The 19,229-nt window shown below is 44.6% G+C and overlaps 1 protein-coding gene across 1 annotated transcript in view; it reads left to right on the plus strand.

Annotated features, from left to right (window-relative positions):
• Positions 1–19,229, plus strand: part of LOC135054484 (oocyte zinc finger protein XlCOF6-like) — an 80,154-nt gene that overhangs the window by 31,845 nt on the left and 29,080 nt on the right. The window contains exon 7 of the mRNA XM_063957591.1: positions 8,245–9,465. Within this exon, the coding sequence (XP_063813661.1) occupies positions 8,245–9,465 (1,221 nt within the window). The remainder of the gene's footprint in view (positions 1–8,244; positions 9,466–19,229) is intronic.

Consider the following 19,229-nt stretch of genomic DNA (forward strand, 5'->3'; position numbering starts at 1 on the left):
CACGCCTGGCCGAAGCCAAGGCCAATAACATGACCACTTTCCACGTGAGATATTTCAGATCCACGGTTTTAAGTGGTTCAAACCAATGTGATTTTAGGAAACTCAACACCACGTTGAGATCCCAAGGTGCCACTGGAGGCACAAAAGGGGGCTGAATATGCAGCACTCCCTTTACAAAAGTCTGAACTTCAGGCGGTGAAGCCAGTTCTTTCTGAAAGAAAATCGACAGAGCCGAAATCTGGACCTTAATGGAACCCAATTTTAGGCCCATAGTCACTCCTGACTGTAGGAAGTGCAGAAATCGACCCAGCTGAAATTCCTCCGTTGGGGCCTTCCTGGCCTCACACCACGCAACATATTTTCGCCAAATACGGTGATAATGGTTTGCGGTTACTTCTTTCCTAGCTTTAATCAGCGTAGGAATGACTTCCTCCGGAATGCCCTTTTCCTTTAGGATCCGGTGTTCAACCGCCATGCCGTCAAACGCAGCCGCGGTAAGTCTTGGAACAGACAGGGCCCCTGCTGTAGCAGATCCTGTCTGAGCGGTAGAGGCCATGGGTCCTCTGGTATAATTTCTTGAAGTTCTGGGTACCAAGCTCTTCTTGGCCAATCCGGAACCACGAGTATCGTTCTTACTCCTCGTCTTCTTATTATTCTCAGTACCTTTGGTATGAGAGGCAGAGGAGGGAACACATAAACCAACTGGTACACCCACGGTGCCACTAGAGCGTCCACAGCTATTGCTTGAGGGTCCCTTGACCTGGCGCAATATCTCTCTAGCTTTTTGTTTAAGCGGGACGCCATCATGTGCACCTGTGGCCTCTCCCAACGGTTTACCTTCAGTTGGAAGACTTCTGGATGAAGTCCCCACTCTCCCGGGTGTAGGTCATGTCTGCTGAGGAAGTCTGCTTCCCAGTTGTCCACTCCCGGAATGAACACTGCTGACAGTGCTAACACGTGATTTTCCGCCCATCGGAGAATCCTTGTGGCTTCTGCCATCGCCATCCTGCTTCTTGTGCTGCCCTGTCGGTTTACATGGGCGACTACCGTGATGTTGTCTGATTGGATCAGTACCAGCTGGTTTTGAAGCAGGGGCCTTGCCTGACTTAGGGCATTGTAAATGGCCCTCAGTTCCAGAATATTTATGTGTATTGAAGTCTCTTGACTTGACCAAAGTCCTCGGGAGTGTCTTCCCTGTGTGACTGCCCCCCAGCCTCGAAGGCTGGCATCTGTGGTCACCAGGACCCAGTCCTGTATGCCGAACCTGCGGCCCTCTAGAAGATGAGCACTCTGCAGCCACCACAGCAGATATACCCTGGTCCTTGGAGACAGGGTTATCAGCTGATGCATCTGAAGATGCGAGCCGGACCACTTGTCCAACAGGTCCCACTGAAAAGTTCTTGCATGGAACTTGCCAAATGGGATTGCTTCGTAGGAAGCCACCATTTTTCCCAGGACTCGCGTGCAGTGATGCACCGATACCCGTTTTGGCTTCAGGAGGTCTCTGACTAGAGATGACAGCTCCTTGGCTTTCTCCTCTGGGAGAAACACTTTTTTCTGGTCTGTGTCCAGAACCATCCCCAGGAACAGTAGGCATGTGGTAGGAACCAGCTGTGACTTTGGAATGTTTAGAATCCATCCGTGCAGTTGTAGCACTTCCCGAGATAGTGCTACCCCGACCGACAACTGCTCCTTGGACCTCGCCTTTATAAGGAGATCGTCCAAGTACGGGATAATTAAAACTCCCTTTTTTCGAAGGAGTAAAATCATTTCTGCCATTACCTACGTAAACACCCTTGGTGCGGTGGACAGTCCAAACGGCAGTGTCTGGAATTGGTAATGGCAATCCTGTACCACAAATCTGAGGTACTCCTGGTGAGGATGGTAAATGGGGACATGCAGGTAAGCATCCTTGATGTCCAGGGATACCATGTAATCCCCCTCGTCCAGGCTTGCAATAACCGCCCTGAGCGATTCCATCTTGAACTTGAATTTCTTTATGTATGTGTTCAAGGATTTCAAATTTAAAATGGGTCTGACCGAACCGTCCGGTTTCGGCACCACAAACAGTGTGGAATAGTAACCCCGTCCTTGTTGAAGTAGGGGCACCTTGACTATCACCTGCTGGGAATACAGCTTGTGAATTGCCTCTAGCACAGCCTCCCTGCCTGAGGGAGTTGTCGGCAAGGCAGATTTGAGGAAACGGCGTGGGGAGACGTCTCGAATTCCAGCCTGTACCCCTGAGATACTACTTGAAGGATCCAGGGATCCACCTGTGAGCGAGCCCACTGATCGCTGACATTTTTGAGGCGGCCCCCCACTGTACCTGGCTCCGCCTGTGGAGCCCCACCATCATGCGGTGGACTTGGAAGAAGCAGGGGAGGACTTTTGTTCCTGGGAACCTGCTGCTTGTGGCAGTGTTTTCCCTCTACCTCTGCCCTTGGGCAGAAAGGACCCGCCTTTCCCCCGCCTGCTTTTCTGGGGTCGAAAGGACTGTACCTGATAATACGGCGCTTTCTTAGGTTGTGAGGGAACATGGGGCAAAAAAGCTGACTTCCCAGCTGTTGCTGTGGAAACTAGGTCTGAGAGACCATCCCCGAACAACTCCTCACCCTTATAAGGCAAAACTTCCATGTGCCTTTTAGAATCTGCATCCCCTGTCCATTGCCGAGTCCATAAGCCTCTCCTAGCAGAAATGGATATTGCACTTATTTTAGATGCCAGCCGGCAGATCTCCCTCTGTGCATCTCTCATGTATAAGACAGAGTCTTTTATATGCTCTATGGTTAGCAGAATAGTGTCCCTGTCTAGGGTGTCAATATTTTCCGACAGGGAGTCTGACCACGCAGCAGCAGCACTGCACATCCATGCTGACGCAATAGCTGGTTTCAATATAATGCCTGAGTGTGTATATACAGACTTCAAGATCGCCTCCTGCTTTCTATCAGCAGGCTCCTTTAGGGCGGCCGTATCCGGGGACGGTAGTGCCACCTTCTTTGACAAACGTGTGAGCGCTTTATCCACCCTAGGTGGTGTTTCCCAACGTGACCTATCCTCTGGCGGGAAAGGGTACGCCATTAGTAACTTTTTAGAGATTACCAATTTCTTATCTGCATCTTCACACACTTCATTTAATTCTTCAGATGGGGGAAAACTACTGGAAGTTTCTCTCCAAACATAATACCCTTTTTTGTGGTACCTGGGGTAATATCAGAAATGTGTAATACCTCTTTCATAGCCTCAATCATGTAACGAATGGCCCTACTGGACATTAAATTAGTCTCTTCGTCGTCGACACTGGTATCCGTATCCGTGTCGACATCTGTGTCTGCCATCTGAGGTAGCGGGCGTTTTAGAGCCCCCGATGGCTTTTGAGGAGTCTGGGCAGGCACGAGCTGAGAAGCCGGCTGTCCCGCATTTGGCATGTCGTCAAATTTCTTATTTAAGGAGTCGACACTTGCTCGTAATTCCTTTTCATAAATCAATCCACTCAGGTGTCTGCCCCGCAGGGGGTGACATCACATTTACAGGCATTTGCTCTGCCTCCACATAACTCTCCTCATCAAACATGTCGACACAGCCGTACCGACACACCGCACACACACAGGGAATGCTCTGACTGAGGTCAGGAACCCACAAAAGCCCTTTGAGGAGACAGAGAGAGAGTATGGCAGCACACACCAGAGCGCTATATAATACAGGGACTAACTGAATTATATCCCCTTATAGCTGCTATAATTTTTATACTGCGCCTAAATTTAGTGCCCCCCCTCTCTTTTTTACCCTTCTGTAGTTTCAGACTGCAGGGGAGAGCCAGGGAGCTTCCTTCCAGCGGAACTGTGAGGGAGAAATGGCGCCAGTGTGCTGAGGGAGATAGCTCCTCCCCTTTTTCGGCTGACTTTACTCCCGCTTTTTTATGGATACTGGCAGGGGTATTTATCACATATATAGCCCCTGGGGCTATATATTGTGATTATTTTGCCAGCCAAGGTGTTTATATTGCCCTCAGGGCGCCCCCCCCCCCCCCCCCCCCCTCCAGCGCCCTGCACCCATCAGTGACCGCAGTGTGAGGTGTACATGAGGAGCAATGGCGCACAGCTGCAGTGCTGTGCGCTACCTTGGTGAAGACTGAAGTCTTCTGCCGCCGATTTTCCGGACCTCTTCTTGCTTCTGGCTCTGTAAGGGGGACGGCGGCGTGGCTTCGGGAACGAACACTAAGGACGGGTCCTGCGGTCGATCCCTCTGGAGCTAATGGTGTCCAGTAGCCTAAGAAGCCCAAGCTAGCTGCAAGCAGGTAGGTTCGCTTCTTCTCCCCTTAGTCCCTCGTTGCAGTGAGCCTGTTGCCAGCAGATCTCACTGTAAAATAAAAAACCTAAAATAAACTTTCTTTCTAGGAGCTCAGGAGAGCCCCTAGTGTGCATCCAGCTCAGCCGGGCACAAAAATCTAACTGAGGCTTGGAGGAGGGTCATAGTGGGAGGAGCCACTGCACACCAGGTAGTCTAAAAGCTTTCTTTTAGTTGTGCCTAGTCTCCTGCGGAGCCGCTATTCCCCATGGTCCTTACGGAGTTCCCAGCATCCACTAGGACGTCAGAGAAAAACACTTATTACAGAAGAGTCACATATTCTCCTCACTTACCGTGTAATGAGAGACACTGATGTGTTAGCACTGTGTGGGAACAGCGTATACCGTGTAATGAGAGACACTGATGTGTTAGCACTGTGTGGGAACAGCGTATACCGTGTAATGAGAGACACTGATGTGTTAGCACTGTGTGGGAACAGCGTATACCGTGTAATGAGAGACACTGATGTGTTAGCACTGTGTGGGAACAGCGTATACCGTGTAATGAGAGACACTGATGTGTTAGCACTGTGTGGGAACAGCGTATACCGTGTAATGAGAGACACTGATGTGTTAGCACTGTGTGGGAACAGCGTATACCGTGTAATGAGAGACACTGATGTGTTAGCACTGTGTGGGAACAGCGTATACCGTGTAATGAGAGACACTGATGTGTTAGCACTGTGTGGGAACAGCGTATACCGTGTAATGAGAGACACTGATGTGTTAGCACTGTGTGGAAACAGCGTATACCGTGTAATGAGAGGCTCAGATGTGTTGGCACTGTGTGGAAACAGCGTATACCGTGTAATGAGAGGCTCAGATGTGTTGGCACTGTGTGGGAACAGCGTGTAGCGTGTAATGAGAGACACGGATGTGTTAGCACTGTGTGGGAACAGCGTATACCGTGTAATGAGAGACACTGATGTGTTAGCACTGTGTGGGAACAGCGTATACCGTGTAATGAGAGACACTGATGTGTTAGCACTGTGTGGGAACAGCGTATACCGTGTAATGAGAGACACTGATGTGTTAGCACTGTGTGGGAACAGCGTATACCGTGTAATGAGAGACACTGATGTGTTAGCACTGTGTGGAAACAGCGTATACCGTGTAATGAGAGGCTCAGATGTGTTGGCACTGTGTGGGAACAGCGTGTAGCGTGTAGCGTGTAATGAGAGACACGGATGTGTTAGCACTGTGTGGGAACAGTGTATACCGTGTAATGAGAGACACGGATGTGTTGGCACTGTGTGGGAGCAGCGTATATCGTGTAATGAGAGACACGGAGAGAACATTAAGATTCCAGTAAATACATGGTAGTAAAAGTAGCAGGACAGAGGAACATAGATCGTAGCAATGCTGATACTATCACTGGCACAGGAGAGATACCCCAGCAGCTGTATAACCCTCAGCAGCCAATCAGCTAAGGACTAAGGTCCAGCCCACTTTCACCCAGTGAGCATGGATCCTGAGGATATCTTGTCTGTCACTACATCCCATGGATATATATATATAGCCAGAGATCCATCCTTGTAATGAGATTACAGTAGGAACACGATGGGTCATGGACTCTACAAGCTCTTTGTAGTACTGTGTAGATAGAGTACACCATGCCTTCTGATTAATGGTCCACAGTTCCATAATATTCACCAGTGGTGGAACCCTGCAACCCACATATGTTCTATTGTGTTCACATCCAACCAACGAGGGAGTAACTCATGATGCCAGATTTAGAGGAATGCTCCTCCAGCCATAATCTGGTGGTTATGGACCTGTGTGGTGGCACATTGTCCTGCTGAAAGGGCCCGCTCCCGTCTGAGTGAATGAACCTATCAGGGGTGGCGGTATCTCTGACAGCGCAGTTTGTGACCTGTCCGCGTGCTGCTGCGGTGAAGGTGTATCGTGACTGGTCAAAAACGGCACCATTGCCAATAACTGACATGGAAACTGCAGAGCACCACGCGCCATTGATGTGAGAGGTGAATGGCAGCTACGAAGGTGCGTGAGGACCAACACGCTACAGTGGAGCAGCCTCAAAATGAACCTGGGGACTACAAGGCATGTGTCTAAAATGAAGGTTCAGCAAAACCTGCTGCTTATGGGGCTCCGAAGCAAACAGATGGTCACTGCACCTATGCTAACGAAGACGCATTTATGGAAAAAGCTACAATTTGCACAGCTGTATTAGAATTGTACCTCCACTGATTGGCGAAGGGTGGCCTTCTCAGATGCTTCATATTTTCTGCTTCATCGAACGGGTGGACGTTGGCGCGTCAGGCGAGAAACATGGGAGAACAAACACCCGGCAGCCAGTGCTGGAAGAACACAAGCTGGTGGTGGCAGCGTTATGGTCTGGGGACTGTTTTCATGGCATTGTCTGGACCTACTCATCCATGTGGAAAGCACCCTCAACCAATTTGGTTATGAATCCATCCTTGCAGATCACGTACACCATACATGCTGATTGTCTTTCCTGGGGTGGATGGAATGTTCCAGCAAGACAATGCGATATGTCACATGGCTAGAAATGTCTGACAGTAGTTCGACAGGCATGACCAAGACTTCCAAGTACTTTACTTGTCCCCTAATTCCCAGGACTTGAGCATCTGTGGGATCACTTTGATCGTTGTATTCACTCTGGATCCTCTACCACGCACCCTTCAACAGCTGTGGGATGCACTGTAGTCAGCATGGCTCCAGATACTTGTGCCAACCTACTAGCACCTTATTGAGTCGCCCCCAGTCCATCTAGCTGCTTTCCGTGCTGCACACAGCGGTTTCTCTGGCTATTAGCTGTTGGTCCTAATAATGTGACTCAACAGTGTAGCACTTTAATTGTGGAAGACACTATTTAATACGTGGGTGTGATGGCATGTACTGGGAATGGAAGCGATTGTCATAGGGTTTTTTGCACGTGTGTGTGTGTGTGTGTGTGTGTGTGTGTGTGTGTGTGTGTGTATACATATATATATATATATATAGGGAAAGGGGATAGGGGTGCTAACGACCTACAGTGTCTAATAGAACAATAAATATGGAGAATTTGCCAGGATACATTCTTATAAAAAGTAAAAAATTTGTTTATTTATACAAAATATTACTTAAAAAGGTAGGCTAAAACATTCCAGGCATAGGATGTTACTTAAAACTGCATCAAATTATAACTAGAAAAAATGCACAATAAAAAGCTAAAGGCAACAAACTAATAGGATAAGAATATGGTAGTTATCTTAAAAATGGAGGATCAATTGAGGTACACCAACGCGTTTCGTCCGTCAGACTTGATGAAGTCTGACGGACGAAACGCGTTGGTTGTACCTCAATTGATCCTCCATTTTTAAGATATTTTTAAGATAAGCACCATATTCTTATCCTATTAGATTGTTGCTTTTAGCTTTTTATTGTGCATTTTTTCTAGTTATAATTTGATGGTTTTAAGTAACATCATATGCCTGTATTGTTTTAGCCCACCTTTTTAAGTAATATTTTGTATGAATAAACACATTTTTTACTTTTTATAAGAACGTATCCTGCCAAATTCTTCATATTTATTGTTTTATTAGACACTGTAAGTCGCTAGCACCCCTATATCTAATTGTAAGGCAGCTTATCCCTGCCCAACATTTTAGGGGTCAGCTGACACCTTCCATTTTTAAAGGAGTGTCTATAGTCTGGTACTTTTTAACTTTAAATATTTACTCTATTCAGATACACCTGTGACGCCGTACTACCATTATCCCATATATATATATTTGTATGGATGTCAGTTCTTCATTTATGTATTACTCCAAAATCTGCCCATGTGATGGCAATTTAGGGACTTTTCACAATAGTCTTTATTGAAAAATGGAACTTGTGGACAAACATGTATATTTCCATATATGTGTTTTATTCCCAGCAGGTGGATGTAGCAGCCGGAATGTCTCAGAGGATCATCTTGCTTTATCTCAGAATAGTGAAATAGATGATGATGACATCTCCCGAGAGTCTCCAGGAGAAAACCCAATTACCCCATCTATACATCCAATACCTCACCGTGCAGTTATATCATCTGATCTTGGAAAATTTTCTCATAATGCTGATATTGGGGCATCTGCTAAAGTTCTTACAGTAGATAAAACATTTCCCTGTTCTATAGATGCCAGATATTCTACACAGAACACAAAGCTTGTTACCCATCAGCCAGCTCAAGCAAGTGAAAGGCCATTTCCATGTTCTGAGTGTGGGAAATGTTTTACATACAAATCACTTCTTCTTAGACATCAGAGACATCACACAGGTGAGAAACCATTTTCCTGTTCTGAGTGTGGGAAATGTGTTTTAACAAAATCAGAGCTTGTTACACATCAGAGAAGTCACACAGGTGAGAGGCCATTTCCATGTTCTGAGTGTGGGAAATGTTTTACCCAGATATCATCTCGTATTGCACACCAGAGAAGTCACACAGGTGAGAAACCATTTCCATGTCCTTTGTGTGGAAAATGTTTTTCAGTGAAATCAAGTCTAATTACACATCAGAGAACTCACACGGTTGAAAAACCATTTCCATGTTCTGAGTGTGGGAAATGTTTTGCACTGAAAACATATCTTGTTAAACATCAGAGAAATCACACAGGTGAGAAACCATTTCCTTGTTCTGAGTGTGGGAAATGTTTTATACACAAATCAGATCTTGTTGAACATGAGAGAACTCACACAGGTGAGAGGCCATTTCCATGTTCTGAGTGTGGGAAATGTTTTACAAAGAAATCAATTCTTGCTGATCATCTGAGAAGTCACACAGGTGAGAGGCCATTTCCTTGTTCAGAGTGTGGGAAATGTTTTACACAGAAATCACATCTTGTTACACATGAGAGAAGTCACACAGGTGAGAAGCCATTTCCATGTTCTGAGTGTGGGAAATGTTTTTCAAAGAAAACAAATCTTGTTAAACATATGAGAATTCACACAGGTGAGAAACCATTTTCATGTTCTGAGTGTGGGAAATGTTTTAGACTGAAATCACTTCTTGTTTTACACGAGAGAAGTCACACAGGTGAGAGGCCATTTCCGTGCCCTGAGTGTGGGAAATGTTTTACACTGAAATCACATCTTGTTAAACATCAGAGAAGTCACAAAGGTGAGAAGCAATTTTCATGTACTGAGTGTGGGAGATGTTACATACACAAATCACATCTTATTAGACATCAGAAAACTCACACGTGATAAATCATTTCCATGTTCTGAGTGGGAAATGTTTTACACAACAAAAAATCACATCTAGTTAAACATCAAAGAAGAAACACTGGTGAGAAACGATTTCCAAGTCCTGAGTCAGTGGAGTTACTCAGATGTGGTTGTGTTTGCAAGTGAGAATTTTTCTATCCAAAGAATAAACCTTAGTAAGCATAGTATGTCTCCTGTCACTGGCTCTTTATTGACCGCTTCAGTTATGACATTATTTCTTTTTTTGTTTAAGTATGAGTACTTTTTTATTAATTTTATCCATTTAAACATACAAATAACAACAGAGACAACAGTAAATCTCTAGTCAATCTCCATAAAAGTTAAAAATGACAGTTCATCGTTTTCGACAGGTTTTCAATGAATATTATAAAACATGGGAACCATTTATATATCCAGGTACTGGCACTAGGACCTGGTGGAACCAACAGCCGGCGAGCATGCCCAAGTACTGTTCCTCCGCCACTTTTTCTACTGCAATTATATATCCTTATTATCCTCTCCCTTTTTTTGTGATATTTTCAGCGCCCCACTGTACTATATCTTAACCCCATTACTGCACTTATCCCTCATCATATTTCTAATTAATCCAGATATTTACTATATCGTATTAATTCCCAGTTTTCCCGTGAAATATACTTTACCTTCTAACAAAGTGCTTATCTATCATAAACAATACATCCCCCCCCCCCTCCACCCTGTCCCTTGATATTCCTTTCACTTTTGTTTCTTTATCTTATATAATTATAATGTAGTGTCATTTTATACTTCCCAACTTTATACCTTTCATTTTAGTGAATTAAGTGCTAATTTTAACCATTTATTATATTTTATTTTACTCAATTGTCGGAGCCTCCCACTTGCCCGATGCAATTCAAGCAGTTCCCAACATTTATATACCTTTACACTTGACGTGCCGTACAGTCCCATTCAAGCAAGCCAAAAGGGGTATATCTATACCATCCTCATTATCCTAATTGGAATCGACCGACCACTTATAATACATGGATTGTATCAATCTACCCCATATATTCGCTAATTTATTCTCAGCTTTTAGAGAGCCATACACATATTTTTCATGTGCCACTGTCAGGTTAACAAGTGCTATCCAACTATTTATTTCGGGGCCCTCTGAAGCCATCCACCCCCTAGCAATTATCACCTTGGCCACTGAACACAACATAGTGGCATTTTTTTGTCGTTTACATCTAAGCCATTATACTCTATTATCCCCAGAGAACAAAACCTGGGGGTTAACACTCTTTCCGGTATTCCCGTCCTTATTGACACTTGAATAACTTTTCTCCAAAACACACCCTACTGGGGGCATTCCTGCAACAAATGCCAAAAGGTGCCCGAGGCACTCATACACTTTGGTCATAAGTCCGAGTTCCTACCTGCAAACTTCATCTTACAGGAGTTAAATAAGTCCTATGTATCTATGTATAAACAACTGTATCTGTTGGAATCTTATTGATTTTGTAGCCCCCTGAGATGATGCCATCGCCAAACTCCACGCTTCCTCACTCATTGGACCAATGTCCCTTTCTCATTTATTTTTAAGCTTAGGGAGATCCTCCACAAAATATGCATTCACCCAAAAAGTGAAATGCGGGATACAGCTCTAGTTGGCCCAATATCCCTTTAAAAAATTGTGATTCTATGTTTGGAGATAATTCATGGAATTGGGCCGATAATGTCTCAGTTGTAGGTACCTAATAAAAGAATGACCCTGGTACATCAAATTCATCCCTCAACTGCGAAAAGGACTTCATTATCTGAGAGCTGTATAATTGACCTATTGTGGAGATGCCTTTAGAACCCCAGGCATTATCCGACTGTAAATATCTCAACTCCCTTAACCCTTTTGAGTTCCTCAGAGGAGTATCTGGATCCAATCCCTCATACTCTGTTAATCTAGTTGCCTGGCTCCAAACCTTTGCTCCCTGAGCAACTATAGTCGGAACTGTGCGAGGAAGGTTCCCAGATAATAACATTTGTTCTGGAGTGTGTCCTATGTTGACCTGTGCTAACAGAAAGCATATCTGTCTGTTCACCTGCTCTTCCGCTCTCCATTTTTGTATGTGTGCCAGCTGCGCTGCAAGATAATTTAAAGTTAAAGTTTGGAAGTGCCATCCCACCTTTTTTTTTCTCCGCCTGGTTAAGGTATTTATTTGAATTCTTGGACGTTGGTTTCTCCAGACCAGTGATGATATCATACTATTCAATTTCATAAATATTGAATCTGTTAAATACACTGGTGACTGTTGAAAAACATAAAAATTTTGGTTGAACCACCATTTTTACTAAACCCGACCCATTACCGTAAGCGGTAATTTATTCCAAGATTTTATCTTAATTCTTAAATATTCAAACAATGGATGGATATTAAGAGAAACGAAGTCTAAAGGGGACTGTGTTATCCAAATACCTAAATATTTGAAACTTTTAACACATTGGAGGGGTAGTTTGATTTGATATACTGGAAGCGAATTTCCCCGAAAGTGAAAAAATAGAGGACTTCCCCCCAACTAATGTTAAAACCCCAAATACCCCCCACATTTTTGAATTATGTTCAGAATTAGGGGCATTGTAGTACCGTAATTTGACAAAAACATTAATACATCACCTGCATACAATGCCACTGTATCTCTCCGTTCGCCAACTTTGAGTCCCACTATCTCTTGATGATCTCTAATAATACAAGCTAGTGGCTCAATTGCCAGTGCAAACAAAATTGGAGATTGGGGGCACCCCTGTCTCGTTCCCCTCGATAAGATACAGATACCTGGGCCTTTGGGTCCTTCTATAATAATTGAACCCATTTAATGAATATTGGCCCAATTCCGTCAACTTTCATAACTTCCCATAAAAATAACCATTCTACAGCATCGGAGGCCTTGACTGCATCTAATGAGACAACCACTGGAAGAGGTTCCTCCTGGGCAGTCTGAAAATGTGAAAACAATCTTCGTAGATTAATTGAGGTTGATTTCCCAGTTATGAAACCTGTCTGGTCAGGATGTATAATTGATGTCAATACTTGACTAAGTCGAGCAGACAGAACCTTTGCTAATATTTTGGCATCTGTTGAGATTAATAAAATCGGTCTATATGATTCCATTATCTCAGGATCTTTTACTGGTTTTGGAATAAGGACTATTACTACTTCTGACATAGAAGCTGGGATATCATTTTCCTCATAGAAAGAATTAAACATTTGAAGCAGTCTTAGGGCGAATAGCGCCACATGTCTTTTATAAACCTCTATAGGAATGCCATCTGACCCTGGTGCTTTGCCCCCCAGGGAAGGATTTAATAGCCCTTTCAATCTCCGCTAGTGTTATGGGGGCCTCCAATGTGGCACAGTCTGTTCCCCCTAATGTTGGAAGTTTTATATTGGAGACATATCTAGATATCTCCAGCTGGCTACATTTTAACTTGGTTTTATACACCTCCCTAAAATAGTCTACAAAGGTTTCCACGATCTCAAAAGTGGAATTGACCAAGGTTCCATTTTTTGTCTGAATCCTGGTAATCACCTTCGAGGGTCTGTCTGCCTGGGCCAAATAGGCCAAGTAACTCCCCATCCTATCAGCATTAAAGTATCAAGAGTGTGAGGAAAATAACATTCTACGTGCCGCTCCCTCTCCTAAATATGCTTTCTACTCCCCTTGAGCTTCTAGCCAGGCATCCTTAGAGGATTCCAGATTGTCAAAGTCAGAAAAATATCCCTATACACGCCATATTTGCACCTCACGCTGGTCCGCGCTGCGCATGCGTGCGCTTTCCCGTGATAGCGCATACCCGCTGATGCGTGCACCCGCTCGCATCGGTATGCGTATTTACGGTAAGGAGTATGTAGTCGTAGCGTGCGACCCAATCGTTACATATTTCCACAATTAATGTAGTTTGTAGATCATGGTCCCTTTGATAGATTCTGAAAGTTTGGTTAATATAGAATGTCCCTGAACGGAGGAATCCCTCTTTGTATTGTAGGAAGGGTCTAACAGGAGTCATACAGTAGTGTTTGGTACCCATCGGAAGAGTATTTAAATAGCAATATTCCGGTGTTGGTTTGGAGCGTATTAATCGCTCGTGCGAATAGTTATGGACATAAGAAGTTTATGTCCATTACTATTATTTACTCTTACTCAGGTATGCGGCGGGAAACCTAGTTTCCCACCCACCTGAGCTGTTTGAAATCGTCACAGCCCACCTGTATGAATCACCCTATGACCTTTTGTTATAATGCGAAGCCGAATTCCTTCGTCCAATGGACAATGGGATTGTAGGGACTATGAGATTGCATTGTGTGTGGGGCATAAATAGGCAGGCCAACCATATCCAACTTCACTCTCATCAACGGTTTTCTTGCTGATAATCGGGAGCTGGATATCGAGGCGCATGCGATCATACCCTTTGTGCGTAAGTTTCTCTCCGTAATCATATTGTCTTACTGTGAGCCAATCTCTCTCTCTCTCTCTCTCTCTCTCTCTCCCTTCTCTTTCTCTCGTATCTCCCATTGACTAGTATTGTATTGTATTAGATCAGCATAGTATTGTATTGTATTTCTTGTATAGTTATTTGGTTAGGAAGTCTCTGTTATATTGTAGTGTATCATTTGTACTGTGATTCTTTTTTGCAAGTATAATAGTTATAATACAGATAATAGGCTTTGGACCCTAAACCAGTATCTGTGTATTTCCTATAGTTTTAAGTGTTCACTTGAGCGTCGGTGACACTCAAGCAGCTTTGTAGTTAGTCAGGTTACACAAGGTTGCACTTACACCCTGTATTCACATTAAGGTATTCTGTGTATTTCATTGATAAAAGGTTTAGACATAAAGGTATAGCGTTGTGAGCGTCTGCGCCGCTGGTGATCTCCTCGTGGTCTCGAGCGTCCGCTACGCCATAGCGAATCATTACTCTAGTCATTCACCAATAACGTGCTGTCCTGTGATCACTGGGCCGCGAGCGAACGTGACGCTTGAGCGTCTCGCCTACGGCTAAGCGATCGTTACGCAACTAGCGTACCCTTACGGTACTTCTTAAGTAAACAGCGTACAGTGTTCTTAGACCTCATAAAGGGTTGTTTATACGATAAAAGAATTTAGCATTGTCAAGATTATCATTTAAATAGGCCAATTCTAAGGTATTATACTTCCTTTCTAATTCAGTGGCCCTTTTCCTATTTGCCACTTTCAACTCTGCTATGCTTTTTATCAGTGATCTGTGCAAAAAGGCCTGGGAGGCGTCCCAAAGTATTATTGAGGCGGCAGAGCCTATATTCTCATTCAGGATATTGGAGGACATAGAAATTTTAGCCCCCTTACATTCTAGTGGACCCTTACTGTGAGCAAGTCTCATCGTTGTATCATGATCCTGATAGTTCAAAACTTTTATGATAAGAGTACGAGGTGGATCCCCCGGAGGTAATGGATAGAAGGGAATTCGGTGGGCCCTTTCCACTGCAAATTCCCCCGAAAAAGAGTCTTTCCCAAACTTATCGCACAGCCATTTTTCTATAAATTTTTCTGGATTAGTGCCCTCCTCACGTTCAGGAAGTCCCACCATTCTCACATTATTTCTGCGTAGCCGTCCCTCAACGTACGAGAGTTTGTTTTGCAGTCTTGCCATCTGATCTGTTAACATTTTGACCTGGGCCTTTAGCTGACCATGTGAATCCCTCTATAGTAGAGACTTGTAACTCAGCCTCTCAAGTACTTTTTGCACATCCTGACGCAGCAAGGAAATGTCTAACTGGACCATACCGATCTTTTATGATAAACGTTCACTGCCGTTTACTGCTTTCAGTACTTGCTGTAATGTAACTTCTGCAAAATAAAAAGAACTATTTGCTTTTGATGGTGTTGTTTGGGGTTTAGTAGTGGGTGCCTGGGAACTACCCCCGGCTTGTGAACGGGCATATTATTCCGGCCTTGCTGCGGTCGCTGTTTGCCCATTTTGACCATTTTAACTATCTTTGCCACTTATCCGGCCACAACAGTTTGATATGCAATTATATATACACTTCCTCACCCACTAATATTGGTAACTATGTTAATTACTTTTAATGGACAAGCCTCTCTTCCAAACAGCAAATATAACACCTAGACCCACAGAGTCACTAATCCTTGCCGCAGAAGTTTCAGCAATATTATATGTAAACTACCTACACAGGTGTAACCCCCTGTAGAAAATCAGGAGCGCTGTCCTCACTAATTAAAGGAGACAATTAAAAATAATCACAATAGCAAACTGCTGTTATGATAAAAAATACATAAATTATAATTTATTAACATATAATGCTGCAGCATATATGACATACATTAAATACATGATAAATATACTATGAGCTTCTAGTACAAATGCTCCACATACACTAGTAAAATACTTAAAACTCACTAGAAATCAGAGGCTTGGACATTGATAATAATAAATTTCACAATGTCCACTGATTCAATAATGGACCGGCTGAATTCAGCGTTTTAGACTCTAATTGTATTCATGTGTCTTTAATTCATTAGTGTCCCGAAAAAATGTGTGCACACATATATTGATTCAAAATAGGTAATTACCATATATAATTGGCCTTTTTGTCACCTCTAAGATCAGTTTATTCGGACATCCCGATCTAAAAGACTCCCTCTGCTGGTACTCATCCGTTAATTGCAGAATATCTGGAGACAGTATTCACGGGAATTCATCCACAGCACTCCGGCTCCCTCTGCTGGTGATTAACCGTAATTGCAGGTAAGCTGACTGCTGATCGTAGCCACAAGCCGGTGATCACATCAAATGAATGGGAGCTGCCACGGAGAGCCACCGCAGGTATCTCCGAATGCAAGCTGGAGAGCTCACACACCTGCTCCTACTCCCGCACCGCCATGGCCACACCCCAGTTATGACATTATTTTAGTTACTGTACAGTTCGCATTCTTGGTTATTTGGTCATTTTCTCCTGAAACCTGACATGGGAAGCTAACCCCACCTCATCTTTTCAATCTCGGGACTGAAAACAAATCTCAATCCCACCGGAAATTGAGTTGATCTGTAAAAATATTATTCTGTTCCCTAACCACCCCATCGGAATTGAATTAACTTCACCCCCCCCAGTCTGCCCAGCCCCCACACTAAGAAATAACAGTCACTGACATGACTCACCCTCCTGCCTCCTCTTGAGTCCACTCCACACACCCACAGGCTCAACTTCAGGCAGCAATCGCTGGATAGTCAACTCGTCTCTATACAGCACAGTGTGACAGAGTGTGCAAGGAGTGCCTGGCCAGTCCAGACTCATTGGCGGCAGGCAGCACAGGTACCAGCTGAATTCCGAGTCCTGGTCCCACCGTGGTCAGTCCTCCAATAGGAGGACAGAGCAGTGACTCCCATTGTGGCCACAGCTGCTACTTGAGCTCAGCGCTGCACTGCAGAAAACATGTGCAGGTGCACCAACATCCCTGTATTCAGATCTGTATAGACGGGTCCACCAGGAGCCATAGGCACTTTTAGAGTTTGAGAGTGTGGGCTGGCTCCTCCCTCTATGCCCCTCCTACTAGACTCAGTCTAGAAACTGTGCCCGAGGAGACGACATACTTTGAGAGAAGGATTCTACATAGATAGTGGTGAGATTCATACCAGCTCACACATATAAGGCCCGTCAAGCCAACTAGCTTGAACTACTCAGCAACAGCTGAAACATTAGTTACCAAGTAACAATGCAGTGCACAACTAAAATAAAGTTGTATTGAACCAAATAATAATTGCAGGAAAATGAAGCACTGGGCGGGCGCCCAGCATCCTCTACGGACTACGAGAAAAGCATTTACCGGTAGGTACCAAAATCCTATTTTCTCTTACGTCCTAGAGGATGATGAGGTCCACATTAGTACCATGGGGATGTACCAAAGCTCCTAGAAGGGGAGGGAGAGCACGGAAGCTCCTGCAGAACTGATTGACTGAATTTCAGATCATCATCAGCCAAAGTATCGAACTTGTAAAAGTTTGCAAACGTGTTTGACCCCGACCAAGTTGCAGCTCGGCAAAGTTGCAATGCTGAGACACCCCGGGCAGCCGCCCAGGAAGACCCCACTTTACGAGTAAAGTGGGCCTTAACAGATTTTGGACACGGCAGTCCTGCCATAGAATAAGTGTGCTGGATAGTGAACCTAATCCAGCGAGAAATTATCTGCTTAGAAGCTGGACACCCAATTTTCTTGGGATCATAGAGGACAAACAGAGTCTGACTTTCTGTGATGAGAAGTTCTCTTCACATATATCTTCAGAGCCCTTACAACATCCAAGGACTTTGATGTAATTGAGGAGTCAGTAGCCACTGGCACCACATTAGGTTGGTTGATATGGAATGCCGACACAACCTTCAGAAGAAACTGCTGATGAGTCCGGAGCTCAGCTCTATCTTCATGGAAGATTAAGTAAGGGCTTTTACATGATAAAGCCCCCAGCTCGGACACACGTCTAGCAGAAGCCAAGGCCAACAAAGTGACCGCCTTCCATGTAAGAAATTTGACCTCTACCACCTGTAGAGGTTCAAACCAATCCGACTGGAGAAACTGCAACACCACGTTAAGTTCCTAAGGCACCGTAGGCGGTACAAAGGGAGGTTGGATATGCAGAACTCCCTTCAAAAAAGTCTGAACCTCAGATGGATAGGGCTGAAATCTGGACCTTTACAGATCCCAAAATCAGACCCATATCAACTCCTGCTTGCAGGAAGACGAGGAAACATCACACTTGAAACTCCACTGGCTTCAGGACATCCCTTGCCATGGATTGGATCACCAACGCCTTGTCCCACGAAAGAAACACCCTCTGCACTACCGTATCCAGGATCATTCCCAGAAATGACAATCTCTGGGTTGGTTCCAAATGTGACTTTGGAAAATTCAGAATCCAACCGTGACTCTGGAGCAGTCGCATCGTTAGAACAATGAACTGCAGCAGCTTCTCCTTGGACGATGCCTTTATCAGGAGAACGTCCAGATAAGTAATGATGTTCACCCCTTGCTTGCGGAGTAGTATCATGATTTCCGCCATCACTTTGGTAAACACCCTCGGTGCTGTGGAGAGGCCGAATTGCAGGGCCTGGAACTGAAAATTACAGTCCAGCAATGCGAAGCGGAGATAAGCCTGATGCGGCAGTCAGATCGGAATGTGAAGGTACGCATCCTTGATATCCAGTGATACCAGGAATTCCCCCTCTTCCAGACCTGATATCACCGACCTGAGAGACTCCATCTTGATCTTGAACTCCTTTAGAAAGGGGTTCAATGATTTTAGGTTCAGAAAATGCCTGACCAAACCATCCGGTTTCGGTACCACAAAAAGGTTCGAATAGTAACCCTTGGTCAGCATGTGAGGTGGCACTGGCACAATGACCTGTGCCTCCACCAGCTTTTGGACAGCGTCTTGAAGCACTGCGCTGTCCTCCAACAGAGTTGGTAAGCCCGACTTGAAAAAACAATGAGAAGGGAGACTTTGAAATTCCAGCCTGTATCCCTGAGACACAATATCTACTACCCAGGGATCCAGGCTGGACAATAGCCAGACATGACTGAACTGTCAGAGTCTCGCTCCCACAGGCCCCACCACCGGGCCGTACAGTCCACCATCATGCGGAGGACTTTGGGGTACCTG

The sequence above is a fragment of the Pseudophryne corroboree genome, chromosome 3, assembly GCF_028390025.1.
Source record: "Pseudophryne corroboree isolate aPseCor3 chromosome 3, aPseCor3.hap2, whole genome shotgun sequence".
Taxonomy (NCBI): Eukaryota; Metazoa; Chordata; class Amphibia; order Anura; family Myobatrachidae; genus Pseudophryne; species Pseudophryne corroboree.